This window comes from Durio zibethinus, chromosome 26 (assembly GCF_047325235.1).
Source record: "Durio zibethinus cultivar Kanyao isolate XHJ-2024 chromosome 26, ASM4732523v1, whole genome shotgun sequence".
Classification (NCBI taxonomy): domain Eukaryota; kingdom Viridiplantae; phylum Streptophyta; class Magnoliopsida; order Malvales; family Malvaceae; genus Durio; species Durio zibethinus.
This window is the reverse complement of record NC_143187.1, coordinates 9,835,472-9,848,447: the sequence shown is the minus strand read 5'-3', so window position 1 is coordinate 9,848,447 and position 12,976 is coordinate 9,835,472. Positions and strand designations below refer to the sequence as shown.

Genomic DNA, 12,976 nt, shown 5'->3' with positions numbered 1-12,976 from the left:
CTATTATCCCCATACCCTTTTATAGTTGGCTTGATCAACAAATGAACATAAAAACTAACTTTGAAATAAAAACTAACTTTGAAAACAAAAGTGAATAAAGCATAAAAAATACAAAGCTAAGTAAATGAGAAAATGAATAAGAATAAAAAGTAAATGCATGCTATAAAATGTAAAATACAGTAGCTAAATCAAGGCAAAAACAAATTTGAAGTAAAATTGAAGTAATGGAAATGTAAAATACAACTAAACTTGTAAAACTTGCAAAACCGAAAATGTAAAGCTACAATAGAAAAACTATGACTCTAAGAATCAAGCCTAGTTCTAAATGTTAACAAATTTCATGAAATCAAACTTTAAAAAAAAGGCAATTAATGCTCTGAAATAACAACAAAAATTAAATGCAAGTAATGGAAGAAAATTGTAAAATCCAAGCAAAAGGTTGAAAATCAAAAGTAGTTGTAAATCTGGAAACCAAACTTTAAACTAAAAATCTAGACTTAATTTGCACAAAAAAAATGGAATATGAATTGGAATTAAGAGAACATTAAAGGTGCAATGTGAGAAACTAATTTAAAGAACAATAGTGAAAAGAAAGTGCAAGAATTAACTAGAAAAATCAGAATTGAAACTAAGTTCACAGTAGTATTTGCCAATTCAAATGAGAAAAAAATTAGATTTAAAATTTTCTAGAAAGAATAAACTAAAACTGAGTTAAGGTAAGCTAAATCAACAAGTTTACTACATGATTCAAGAAAGAAATTGCTTCAAAAACGAGAATTCTATCTCATTGAACTAAAACTTTAAATAGCACACAATTCTGGAAAAACAAAATATCACCTAAGAAAATTAACCAAACAACAAAGAAGTGTAAAGAAATAAACTGAATCAAGTAAGAATCAATAAGTAAACAATAAAACTAAGGATTTAGAGTGAAAATAAAGCAAACAACTCACCAAGGAGAGAGTAGTTCTATGCCAAACTTGATTGATCACATCAGACATGTATTTGTCACCTATATCCAAATGAATCTTTCAAGCTTGATCTATAATGTTGTTCTGTGAGTTTGAAGCTGAATTTTTAATATGTTTTAGCTAATTGAATTAGGAAACTATGAAAAAAAATTTTGAGTAAAACCAAATAAGATTTGAATGAGATATCATCAACAAACCACAGGTAGGTAAGAATTGATAGATTCAAAAACAGATTTGAGTAGCAATGAAAATTAATGGATTTGAGCTAGAAATCAATAAAATCTGTAAGTTTTACTGCCAAAATAGTAAAGAACACTGAAAAATACTTGAGAAAATGTAAAATTGCAATCAAAATTAATAGAAAACATGAAGATCAAGGGCTTTTGGTTGCTAAGAAAATAAAATGCAATAAAGGAAAGTGTAAAAATTAAAAAAACAAAAAAATAAAATAAAATCCTAAGTTAAAATCTTTCTAAAATGGCTAGAACCACTCTTATTTATAAGCAGGTGAGTGGTGAATGGATCCACAAAAAACCTCTCTAAATATCTACAATGAGGTGAGTTTCTAGAGACTTTTTTCCTCCTTACTTCTACACTTAGTGCATGGTTGTTTATAAGCTTCTTTGTTCTTCCTCAATTGCAAGCCCTCCTCATGTGTTTTCCTATTTCTAAAAAGTCCAAGTTATGCCAATGAAAGCTCTCCAATATGCCATGTCATCACCTTTTGAAGTCTTCCTTTGAATGCCAAAATGTGATACCCAATTTTCATGCAAATGAAGGTTGCATTCCATGCCACCAATTTACCATCTTTTCCTTATTAAGCCTCTTGTATGCATGTATGTTTTCACTTTTTTTGTCGCAAAAAATTCAAGTATTTCATGAGCAAAATTAATAATAAAATCATTAGAAAAATGTTAGAAATAATTCTAAAATAAATTTATGGAATAAATGTTTAAGAAAACTCCTTCAAAGCAATCAACTTAATGACATTAGTTTTAGGTTATTTTCACTATTTGCACAAAAAATCCTCTAAAATGTATCCAAATTAACTAAAATTCCTTATTTTCTCCCTTTAAGAGCAATTTTACCGAAAATTCTAAGGAACAAGCCAAAATATGAATTAAATTATACTAAAAATGAGCATAAAAATACTAAAATTTTAATACAATCAGAAATCATTGAGTAAAAAAGAGAAAGCCATCATTGATCCAATCTCTATAACCTATAGTGAGTTATTCCCACTACTTTTCCAAAACTATTTAATCGCACTAGTTTTTTTAGAGCCATTAAAATTTTCTTATTCTAAGTGGTATAATGCTGAGGCTCAGTGTGATTATCACTTCGAAAATACAAGCCATACGATAGAAAATTACTTTGCCTTCAAACATAAAGTGCAATGTTTGATTAAAATTGGCTTTTGAGTTTTGAGAAAGATGGAAAGCCTAAAATTGTTAAGACGTTATTACCTAATCATAATGGCTGAAGAATTTATCCACAACAGCACCATGATTTTAAAGTTGAAGTATAGGACCAGGCAATAGATTTTAGGATTTTCTTTAGGAATGTTTTTATATTCCTATTAGAACAATTTTTAATTTTTAATTAAATATTTTTCTCTCCCTTTTTTTATTATGTGAGAATCTATCCATTCATTCATTCATAAGTTCTTTTTGCAATAAATTTGTAGCTAGACATCATTTTAATCTTAACTTGTGATACGTAAGGCTAATAATAGCTCGACTGTCTAAGAACCGTGCTTAAACTACACTCCATTAATATAATATTAGAGCCTGAGCTAGACAAATGAAACAAAAAAATACAAATCATTTGGAAAAAATAGAGAAGGCCTAAGAAAAACTTAAGGGATGGTTAAGTAAAATTTAAAAAACCCTAAACAAATTGAACAAAAGAAAGGCTATAGAAGAAGATGTTAGCCCATAAGACCATTTATCACAAGATGTTGTTGATCCTCTTTATCTTTCTAGTTATGGCCCATATCAGGCCTAGTTTATCCAAGGTATTCCTTCACATAAATTCTCATTCCTAATAGGATATACTTATTTTTAAAATGCCTTTCGCATCAACTCAGAGGTATTTTTAGAGTTATGGTAACCCTATCTTAAAGTCAGTCCAAGTCCCTAACTTAGATGATCCAAAAAAGAAAAAAAAAACTAAAGCTAAAGGTAGTCGAGTCTTTAAAAGGCTCAAAGTTTGAACAAAAGATGAATCTACTTGATGAAATGTTACAAGCCGTGAAGGGAATTGACTTTTATGACTCTATGGATGCAGTTGGACTTTGAACTTCCTAGCAAGATTCAAGTTTTTTTACGGCAATTACAAATTCCCGAATCTAACGATGAGACCCAAATTCTGACCAAACTCCAGCATAGACCCAATGTTATAACCTAGAATCTAGTGAAATTTGGATAGCTAATCATTGATGTTCTTCTCTTTTAGAGAAAAAAGCAACATAGAACAAGGGAATAGAAAGAAAGAGGAAGCAAATTCTTAAAAAAAAAAACCAAAATTTTAACTTTTTATATTGCTTGAAAATGTGTCATTTAAAGGTTTCTTAACTTGGTTGACTCGCACATTTTACCACTTATGGATCTAACCCAGTCACAACCTAGTTTGTGACCCGATCCTTCAAACACTTATGAGTCGAGCCGAGCTAAATTTAGAGTCGTTCCTAGCTGTTCTAATTGGATATTCTCTCTATAGCCAAGCCTAGCTTAAGCTGAGCCAAGCTAGTCCTATTTTGATTTTTTAAATTATTTTTTATTGTTTTCTTTTTTTTCATTTTAGTTGATTTTAATTAGTGAATTTTTATTATCTTATTATTTTATTTTGGTAATGTAAATTTTATTTTTTTAATTGATAATTTTTTTAAAAAAAGAATTTTTCAAAATAAATCCATAAATCCTACCAAATGATCAGGGGATTTTTCACTAGTTTAGGAATTTTTAAAATATGAATTCTACCAAACTATTGAAAAAATTCATAACAAAAGTTACATAAAAAAATATAAATTTTAATCCTACCAAATGATTGGAAGATTTTAAATTTTGAGTTATGAATTCTACCAAATGATTGGAGAATTTCATAACGAAATTTTGTGAAAAAAAAAATTTCAATCCTACCAAATGATTAGAAGATTTAAATATTGAATTATGAATTCTACCAAATGATTGGAGAATTTCATAATAAATTTTGTTAAAAATAAAATAAAATTTCAATCCTACTAATTGATTGAAGGATTTAAATTTTTAAATTAAATCTTACTGAACTATTAGAAAATTTAATGACCATTTTTTAAAAATTTTCATAAAAAAGGTTTTTAAGTAAAAATCCACAAAAAATTGAGGATATACATCGATATAAAATCTTACCAAATGATTGGAGGATTTAATTGATTATTTTTAAGAACAATTAATTCATGAAAATTGCATTAATGAATCTGACTACGGAGCCTCTTTAGAGTAGAACACGAGTCTCCACGAATATTCTTAAGGTGAAAAAATTATTTTAAATTGCTACCAAATGATTAGAGTAATTTTAAAATCAATTTTCATTATTAAATTTACTTGGTAAATTTACAAACACATTTTAAGGCTTGGACAATATAAAATCAAACTAGTATCATCCTTCGGATGGGCATTGTGAGGGTATTATAACCTTCCTTATATGTAACCATACTCCCGGACCTAGTTCTAGTTTTGTAGATGTGAATCTATTTTTTAAAGATACTTAGTCAAGCTTGGGACATCTTTTTAAAATGAGATAGATTTAGTTATGAGGCTAATTGCATCTAAACAAAAAAAAATTGGTGGCAACTCTTTAAGTCAATGTTTAATTATAGGTTTACAGATCTATCTATTATAATATCGATAACAAATTACTTTTAAAGTATGTTAGGTTGCATTGCTGCCAACATTGCCTCCAAAATTGCAAGTCATTGCTACTATTTATTAAGGCATTACTCTTACTCACAATGTCTTTACTATTGTTACTAAATGATTGCTTCATATTTTACATTTTTCATTACGCGGGGTTTGAGTTGATTCTTGAATAACTGTGATGGCAACACAAATCTACCAATCCCTTGAATTCAATCATGTCTATTTTTGGATTCTAAAGTTAAGGACAATGAATCTTCACCATAATCAGTTCACAAGTCACTGGATTCATATCTCATAGCAAATTCATCCTGAAACATAAAATGATGGTGCGTAACTAACCAAATACAATATATAGTCATGCATAAAAGCATTTTCATCATACGTGATATAAAAACGAAATGAACTTATAATCTTTTTAGGTATTTCTTCAGTTGCTTCATTTGCGAATGATCCATCTTTACACAAATGTCATTTTTGCTAAACATACATCTAGAAACTTCAGTTTCAGAGCTAGATGATTTTTAAAATTATGAATCATTATAAGTTTCACATTTCCGTTTACATTTCATAAATATTCATATAAGAGTATAAAACAAGTGCTTGAATACTTACAAGATTATGCTTGACATTTGCATAACCCTTTCTCGATTTTCGATGGTGATATTATTGTTGGGTCCAAATGTTCTTTTGTTGTTATTTGATTTTTTGAAAAAAAAAAGATAAATCACATATTAACATAAAAAAATATTAAAGAAAATATTATAAACAATTAATAAACTAGGTATATATACCGAGAATTCATCTGATAGACGATCTTGAACAAACTGTGAACACTTTTCATAATTGATAACATTGCATATGCCATTGGAAAATCAGCTAACAATTCAGAATTAGCAACCTATGGTAAACTATATTGGATTGTCAATCTTTTCTTAAAGTCTCTAAATGCTTTCTCAACCGATTGCAACATAAATTTTTTATAGTTGAAAAGTCAAATAGTTCCTAAAAAAATGAATAAATTAAATAAACTCAACACAGTAATTCAATTCCATTAACAATTAAAAAAATTTTGGATATTGTTGAATAAACATACCACAATCAAATCCCTTATATTGTCATTTTTATCATCAGGAACCATCCACCAATTAAGGTAGGTAATAGGTATACTTTGCCAAATGACAGCTCCAATGTGGCTAGCCAACTTTGCACCTCCACTTAAAATAGGCTGTCCATCTTGATTAAACCCCATGTGAATTTTTGTCCCATTGACTTTAATTTATTTACAAGGTCCCCTTGATTTTTTTTTTCTCAAGGTTGGCGTGTTTTCTTCATGTTTAATAGAAGGAGACATATATTCTTTGGAAGTCATAATGCCAGCGATTTTGATCAAAATTACATGAAATACACTAAATTGTCTCTCTATATATCCTACATAGTAAAAACAACCAATATCCAATATAGTAAAAACAACCAAAATCAATACAGTAAATATACCAATATACATTATACAAAACAAAACCAATAATATTATACAGGGTAGGAGCATACTATGTTTCATCATATCATAAGAGTTCCATACAAAACAAATGAGAAAAAATATTACAATTATTTTTCATAAAACCATTCGGCAAACTATAATACTCAAACCAAACAATAAAGAAAACACCATGCATGCAATGCAGAGAGGGTGTATAACGTTAGTGATAGTGGTAAATGCTTATATAAATAAATATACAAATATATAGTAAAGAAGAAAAAAAAACGACATACATAGATGAATAAACATTGTACAAAAAGATTAAATTTGCATATGCCAACTTAAAGAAATGTGCGATAGTGTTGAATAGTTCACAGTCAACAGCGAAGGAGGAGATGAAAAAACCAAAGTGCCAAGTAAATGGGTTGATAGGTTTAGGAAAATACATGCATTTCAGCTTTTATCATTCAACTATATTAGCTATTTAGTTTTTCAAAGTTCAAAAATAAGGAATGAATCTTTTAAAATAATCAATTAAGACGTTTATGTTAAAAAATACCTTAAGATCAATTAAGGTATTTCTCAACACAAACACCTTAATTGATATGCTTTATAAATTATAAAAAAAAGGATCAATTAAGGCATTTACCTAACCCCCTTAATTGATGATATGTTAACATTATGAAATGTATCAATTAAGACATTCAAAGTAACAAACGCCTCAATTGAAGTGTTCATATTAGTAAATGTCTTAATTGATGATATTTTATAAATTAAAACAATAATCAATTAAAATATTTGTTTTCTTTTATTGTTAAAGGGATAATTCGTCACTTGGATATTTATTATTAATAAAATAAAATAAAAAGTTGTTGTAAATTTATAAAAAAGATTATGATAATTATATAAAAATTAATATACATGGATTCTCCACAATCAATAAATAAATTTAAATATGAGATATTATAAAAATCAAATAAAATATTGAGTATTATACGTTTTTAAAATATTATTTTTTTTTCAAAATTTAAGACTTTATGAATTAAATGTCCTCTAAAGAATTATTTTAATAAAGAGTATAAATATAGATATAGAAATAGATATATTGTATAGATATAAATATAGACTGGATTAAATAAGTAGGAGGGGCTCGTGTTTTACTGTTATCTCTTTAGTTATGATTGAAATACCATTATCTTCACGTGTTTCACCGTTTCCTCTTTTGTTATGATTAAAATACCATTATCTTCACTTGGTTTGTCAATATCTTTAGGTGTGATTCGTTGCTGCTCAGCCATTCGTACATTCAATAATTCTGAAAAGAAAAGAAAAAAATTCTTGACCATATTCATTGTCCATCTACAAAGATGAAACAGCAGGACCACATCTACTGGAATCTACTACTGTAGTATTTATCGACAATAAACTAATTAGAGCCGCTACCTGTTCAAAAAACCAATTAGAGCCATTAACATTTTACAGTGTAGAACAGGAAGATACCTTAACTAGTTTAACTCTAAATATTGGAAAAAAAAATGGGAACACCTTGTCGAAGATAATGAACGATTATAATTGATTTCATAATCACCAAGTCAAACTTAAATATTCATCGAATAAAATCTAAGTAGCTTGTTACAATCTTACGTTCCGCCTCCATTTATCTCTAACAATTGATTGTTGATAGACCACAGATACTAGGTTCAACTTTTATTAATACTTATGCTGAAGTCCAACTTTGATCAATCTGAGTAGTCCAAATATGCGATGGTATTAAAATTTGGCGTTTAAAGTCTTTTATAAAATCAGATAAGTAATTAACAGGAAGAAAAAGGTTTTCCAAATTGATTTATTTAACATTAATATTTCGTTTGGCACATTATCTGAATGGTGTGAAAAGCCACCGGTGGCTATATTTACATTTTACACGTTTTACATAATTTTAGTGCGGCCAGCAACAGCATCATATATTGATTCATTAAAGGTGAAAATTTGATAGGTTACGTGGTTTCAATTTGAGAAATTAATAATTGAATTAATTAATTTTTATTTAATAAAAATTAAATTGATAAAAAATTTTAAAATTATTAATTATAATTGAATTGATTAAAAGTAATTTAATTTGATTAATTCGATTAAATAATTAAATTTTTATCATTTTTTTATTATGAATAATTATTTAGTCATAAATTTAATATAATAAAATTTAAATTCAAATATCATTTAAATTAAATTATTAAAAAATTTAATAATTTTAATAATATTTTATAAATAAAATAAAAATACTTATTTTAATTTTTTTATTTTTATTAAAAAATTAATTAATTTTATCAATTCGATAATCAATTTTAAAAATAAAAAATTGATTGATTTAATCAATTTAATCAATCTAAAAAGTTGATTATAATTAAAATCAAATAAACTAAATCGACTTGACCATATTTCATCAATTTCAATTAATTAAATCGGTTTGAATTGATTTTTGGTGACCCTTATTCACTCTATAAAAGGGAAACTGATTGAGTTAAACTCAATTATCACCTCAGAGAAACAAAAATAATATCAGCACTTGGTATCTCATATGGCAGGAACAGGGGAAATCTTTTGTTCACTGGCAATTGATAGATTATTATTCCCTTTAAAATCTCTTGTTTCCAGCCATCTTTTCAGCCGTAAAAGTAGTTTTTCTTCTTCTTCTTCTTCTTTAGGCAAGAGAAGATTAATAATGCGAGCAAGGAAAGTGCTGGCAACCCCCATGGCAGCTTTGATTGAGGCTGAATCGGTCAAAGCTCTAGCAGAAATTCCAGTGCAACTGATCAAGGTGACAGCTCTGGTGACAGTCAAGTATGACATCAAGGAAAACATGAAGGGTTTTATGTTTCGTTGGTTAGATTCTGATCAAGGTAGCATAAGTAAAAAGTCTGTCATTCTTCAGCTTGTTAGCACGGAAATTGATCTAAGTAAGCATTGATCATCGTCCTCTAATGAAAGATATATAATGTTTTCAATTCATACATTATTGTTTGTGATCTTGACTACTCTAATTCCATCCTTTAAATCAATGAAGTTACCCGAAGGCCAAAGACGAGCAAGGAAGCTATAATAAATTGGTCCAGAACCCTGAAACAAGATTCTGATAAATTTAGTCGTCACAAAGTTCAATTTCTGGTGGATGCAAACTTTGGGGTACCAGGAGCCATCATCGTGACTAACAATTGTCACAAGGAGTTCTATCTGGAAACCATCGCCGTTGAAGGACTTGTCCATTTTGCTTGCAACTCTTGGGTTCAACCACATAAGCTCCAAGCAGAGAAAAGGGTGTTCTTTTCTGACAAGGTCAACGTCTTGTTTTCTTTAATATTGCTAGCAAATGATCAAAATTTAAAGATCTCATTCAATAATTTATACAAAGGAACAATTGACTGATGTTATAATATGATGGCAGGCATACTTACCTGGTGAAACACCGGTGGGACTGAAAGAGCTAAGAGAAAAGGAACTAAAGCAATTAAGGGGCAATGGAGAGGGTGTCAGGACATTTTCAGATAGAATATATGACTACGATGTTTACCATGATTTAGGACATCCTGATCAAGGTATTGAATATGTAAGGCTAATTTTAGGTGGCGAAAATTGTCCTTATCCACGACGGTGTAGGACTGGACGCCCTCCAACAAATACAGGTGATCCTTTAGAGTATCACATATCATATTTTCTAGATCAAGGATTTGAATCTTGAACTAAAATTAATAGTCCAGTACTCTACCAATGGACCATGCGACTATTGAAAAAACTTAATCTTATATGTATATTGAAAATTTTATCTATAAAATTTTGAACAAATCAAGTTAACTTGCATATGTCTCAGATGTCAATGCAGAGTCCCCTGTAAGCGAGATGGTACCGATGTATGTGCCAAGAGATGAAGCATATGAGGAATTGAAGAGAGAAACAATCGCAGCAGGAAAGAGGAAGGGAATGCTTAATAACTTGGTTCCATGGCTAAAAGATGTTTCAACTGATAATGATGCTATTAAAACGTTCTCCGAAATCTTTGATCTCTATAAAGAAAGCCCTTTCCTTGAAATCAAGTTACATAAACAAAATGGATTTAGGGAGAAACTTCAATTTCCAATAATGATTAATAAGATGATCAAAGAATCTAGTGGAAACATTTTCAAGTTCGATCCTCCAAACATCATCTCCAGTAAGCATCAGTTTCTTGCTCTTTAACTAATGTGTCACAGTGAAAAATGAAAACTTGAAAACATTGGTGAAACTTGAGTAATCCTTGAAAAAAAAAAATCTGCTCTAATTTCAGGGGATTCATCATGTTGTGTACGAGATGATGAATTGGGTCGTTTGACACTTGCCGGGATGAACCCCTTAAGCATAGAAAGGCTAAAGGTGACCACAATAATTTCTTTTTTTTAGTGATAACTGAAAATTTTAAGTAATTTTTATTGAAGACAAGTTTGCCTTGCAGACTTTTCCGCCCGTTAGCAATCTGGATCCCTCCATCTACGGTCCAAAACAGTCAGCAATAAGAGAAGAACACATCACATGCCACCTTAATGGGATGTCCGTACAACAGGTTTGAAAAAGATTAAACTCAAACATGGGAAGAAATATGGCAGATCACTGATATGCTTAAAACAAACATATCAGATCGAATTTTGTTTTTCAATTTATAAAACTTACTGCAGTTTTTACGTTTGAACTTGTTTTTCAGGCACTAGAAGAGAAAAAGTTGTTCATACTCGACTACCATGATGTGTACCTTCCATATCTTAACCGCATAAATGCTCATGAAGATCGAAAAGCCTTTGCAACTCGAACTATTTTCCTCTTGACACAAATGGGAACTTTGAAGCCAATTGCTATTGAGCTCAGCCTACCACCCACAAATCCAAATTCACCTCCAAAGCAGGTTCTCACCCCTCCATCTGATGCCACTAGCAGCTGGTTGTGGCAACTTGGTAAAGCCCATGTCTGCTCAAATGATGTCGGCTGTCATCAACTCATTCATCATTGGTACACGCAAACATAATTAAATTGATTTTAGCAAAAATGAATTAAAACAATTGAAATATATTTAGATGATCAACTAAGATTCAAGTTAAACTAAAATGACAGGCTGAGAATTCATGCATGTATGGAACCATTTATCATAGCAGCGCATCGACAACTAAGCATAATGCATCCAATTTACAAGCTTCTTCATCCTCACATGCGATACACATTGGCAACAAATGCACAGGCTCGCGAGGATCTCATCAATGCTGGAGGAATAATCGAGTCCTTCTTCTCCACAGCAGAATGTTCTATGGAGATTACTGCTTCAGCTTATCAAAATTGGTGGCGCTTTGACATGGAAAGCCTCCCTGCAGACCTCATCAGAAGGTATGTTCGACCTGAAATTTTTGGTTGGATTCAAAAGTAGATACTCTAAAATTCAGGAATTGAGTATAAGATTTCATCTTTTATCTGTTTAGAGGGATTGCAGTGCCAGATCAAACCCAGCCACATGGACTTAAACTACTTATTGAAGACTACCCATATGCCAATGATGGGTTGCTCATATGGTCTGCCATTGAGGAACTTGTTCAAACTTATGTGAACTACTACTACCGTGAGGAAATTAGTATTCAATCAGACTCAGAACTCAACGCTTGGTATTATGAATCAATCAATTTAGGCCATCCTGATATCTGTCATGCGAGCTGGTGGCCTAAACTCTCAACTCCAGATGATCTTGTCTCCATACTCACCATCATAATCTGGGTTGCATCAGCAAAACACGCCGCTCTGAACTTCGGGCAGTATCATTATGGTGGATATGTCCCAGTGCGTCCACCACACATGCGACGACTAGTGCCAAATGAGAATGATCCGGAGTATGCGACTTTCCTTGCAGATCCAGAGGGGTATTTCCTGTCATCATTGCCAAGTTTGCGAGAAACAACATATTTCATGTCTGTTCTTGACATAGTCTCGACACATTCAGCTGATGAAGAGTATTTAGGAGATAGAAAAGACCTTTCAACTTGGAGAGGAGACCCTGAAATAATTGAGGCCTTCTACAAATTTTCAATGGAGATGAGAAGGATAGAAAAAGAGATAGAAAGAAGAAATGCTGATCCAAATCTTAGAAATAGATGTGGGGCCGGGGTTTCACCATATGAGCTGCTCATTCCATCCTCAGGACCAGGAGTTACTAGCAAAGGAGTGCCTAACAGTATAACAACGTGAAGGGGAAGCTCCATGATTAATCTTTGAAATTGTTGACAATAAAAGACAATTTAAGGGAACATGTCATATCAATGAATGTATATGCAAGTAGAAAGTTACTGGCTTGAATCAGTATTATATTTTGGCCAATAAATAATTAATAGTATTAATTGTATAATTATTTCCTGTTTCATTTGCATTTCTTCCGCGTTATAATTGTAGACAGGGTTAGTACTTAGTACTAGTAAATACCAAGCTGAACCAACCAAGGCTGGCCTTGCCCGACTTCAATTTTGATTCTGGACATACTGAGCTTGATTAGATAAGAAAAAACTTTTTTTGAGAAAAAAAAAATTCTAAAGAACTGGACCCATCCAGTTCAGTTCATAAATATTTATACC

The 12,976-nt window shown here is 30.5% G+C and overlaps 1 protein-coding gene across 1 annotated transcript; it reads left to right on the top strand.

The window, feature by feature from the left end:
- Positions 1 to 8,876: 8,876 nt before the first annotated feature.
- LOC111318743 (linoleate 13S-lipoxygenase 3-1, chloroplastic-like) lies at positions 8,877 to 12,750 on the top strand. The gene is made up of 9 exons (XM_022921618.2): positions 8,877 to 9,304; positions 9,412 to 9,680; positions 9,790 to 10,027; positions 10,213 to 10,551; positions 10,666 to 10,751; positions 10,831 to 10,938; positions 11,077 to 11,378; positions 11,481 to 11,747; positions 11,840 to 12,750. The coding sequence occupies exons 1-9, from the start codon at positions 8,926 to 8,928 to the stop codon at positions 12,594 to 12,596; spliced, it is 2,745 nt and encodes a 914-aa protein (XP_022777353.2). The 5' UTR covers positions 8,877 to 8,925; the 3' UTR covers positions 12,597 to 12,750.
- The last annotated feature ends 226 nt before the right edge of the window (positions 12,751 to 12,976 follow it).

Coding starts and splice junctions, on each gene's coding strand:
- LOC111318743 (XM_022921618.2), top strand. CDS start 8,926: ATGGCAGGAACAGGGGAAATCTTTTGTTCACTGGCAATTGATAGATTA. Junction 10,939..11,076: donor ATGGGATGTCCGTACAACAG/GTTTGAAAAAGA, acceptor CTTGTTTTTCAG/GCACTAGAAGAGAAAAAGTT. Junction 11,748..11,839: donor CCTGCAGACCTCATCAGAAG/GTATGTTCGACC, acceptor TTATCTGTTTAG/AGGGATTGCAGTGCCAGATC.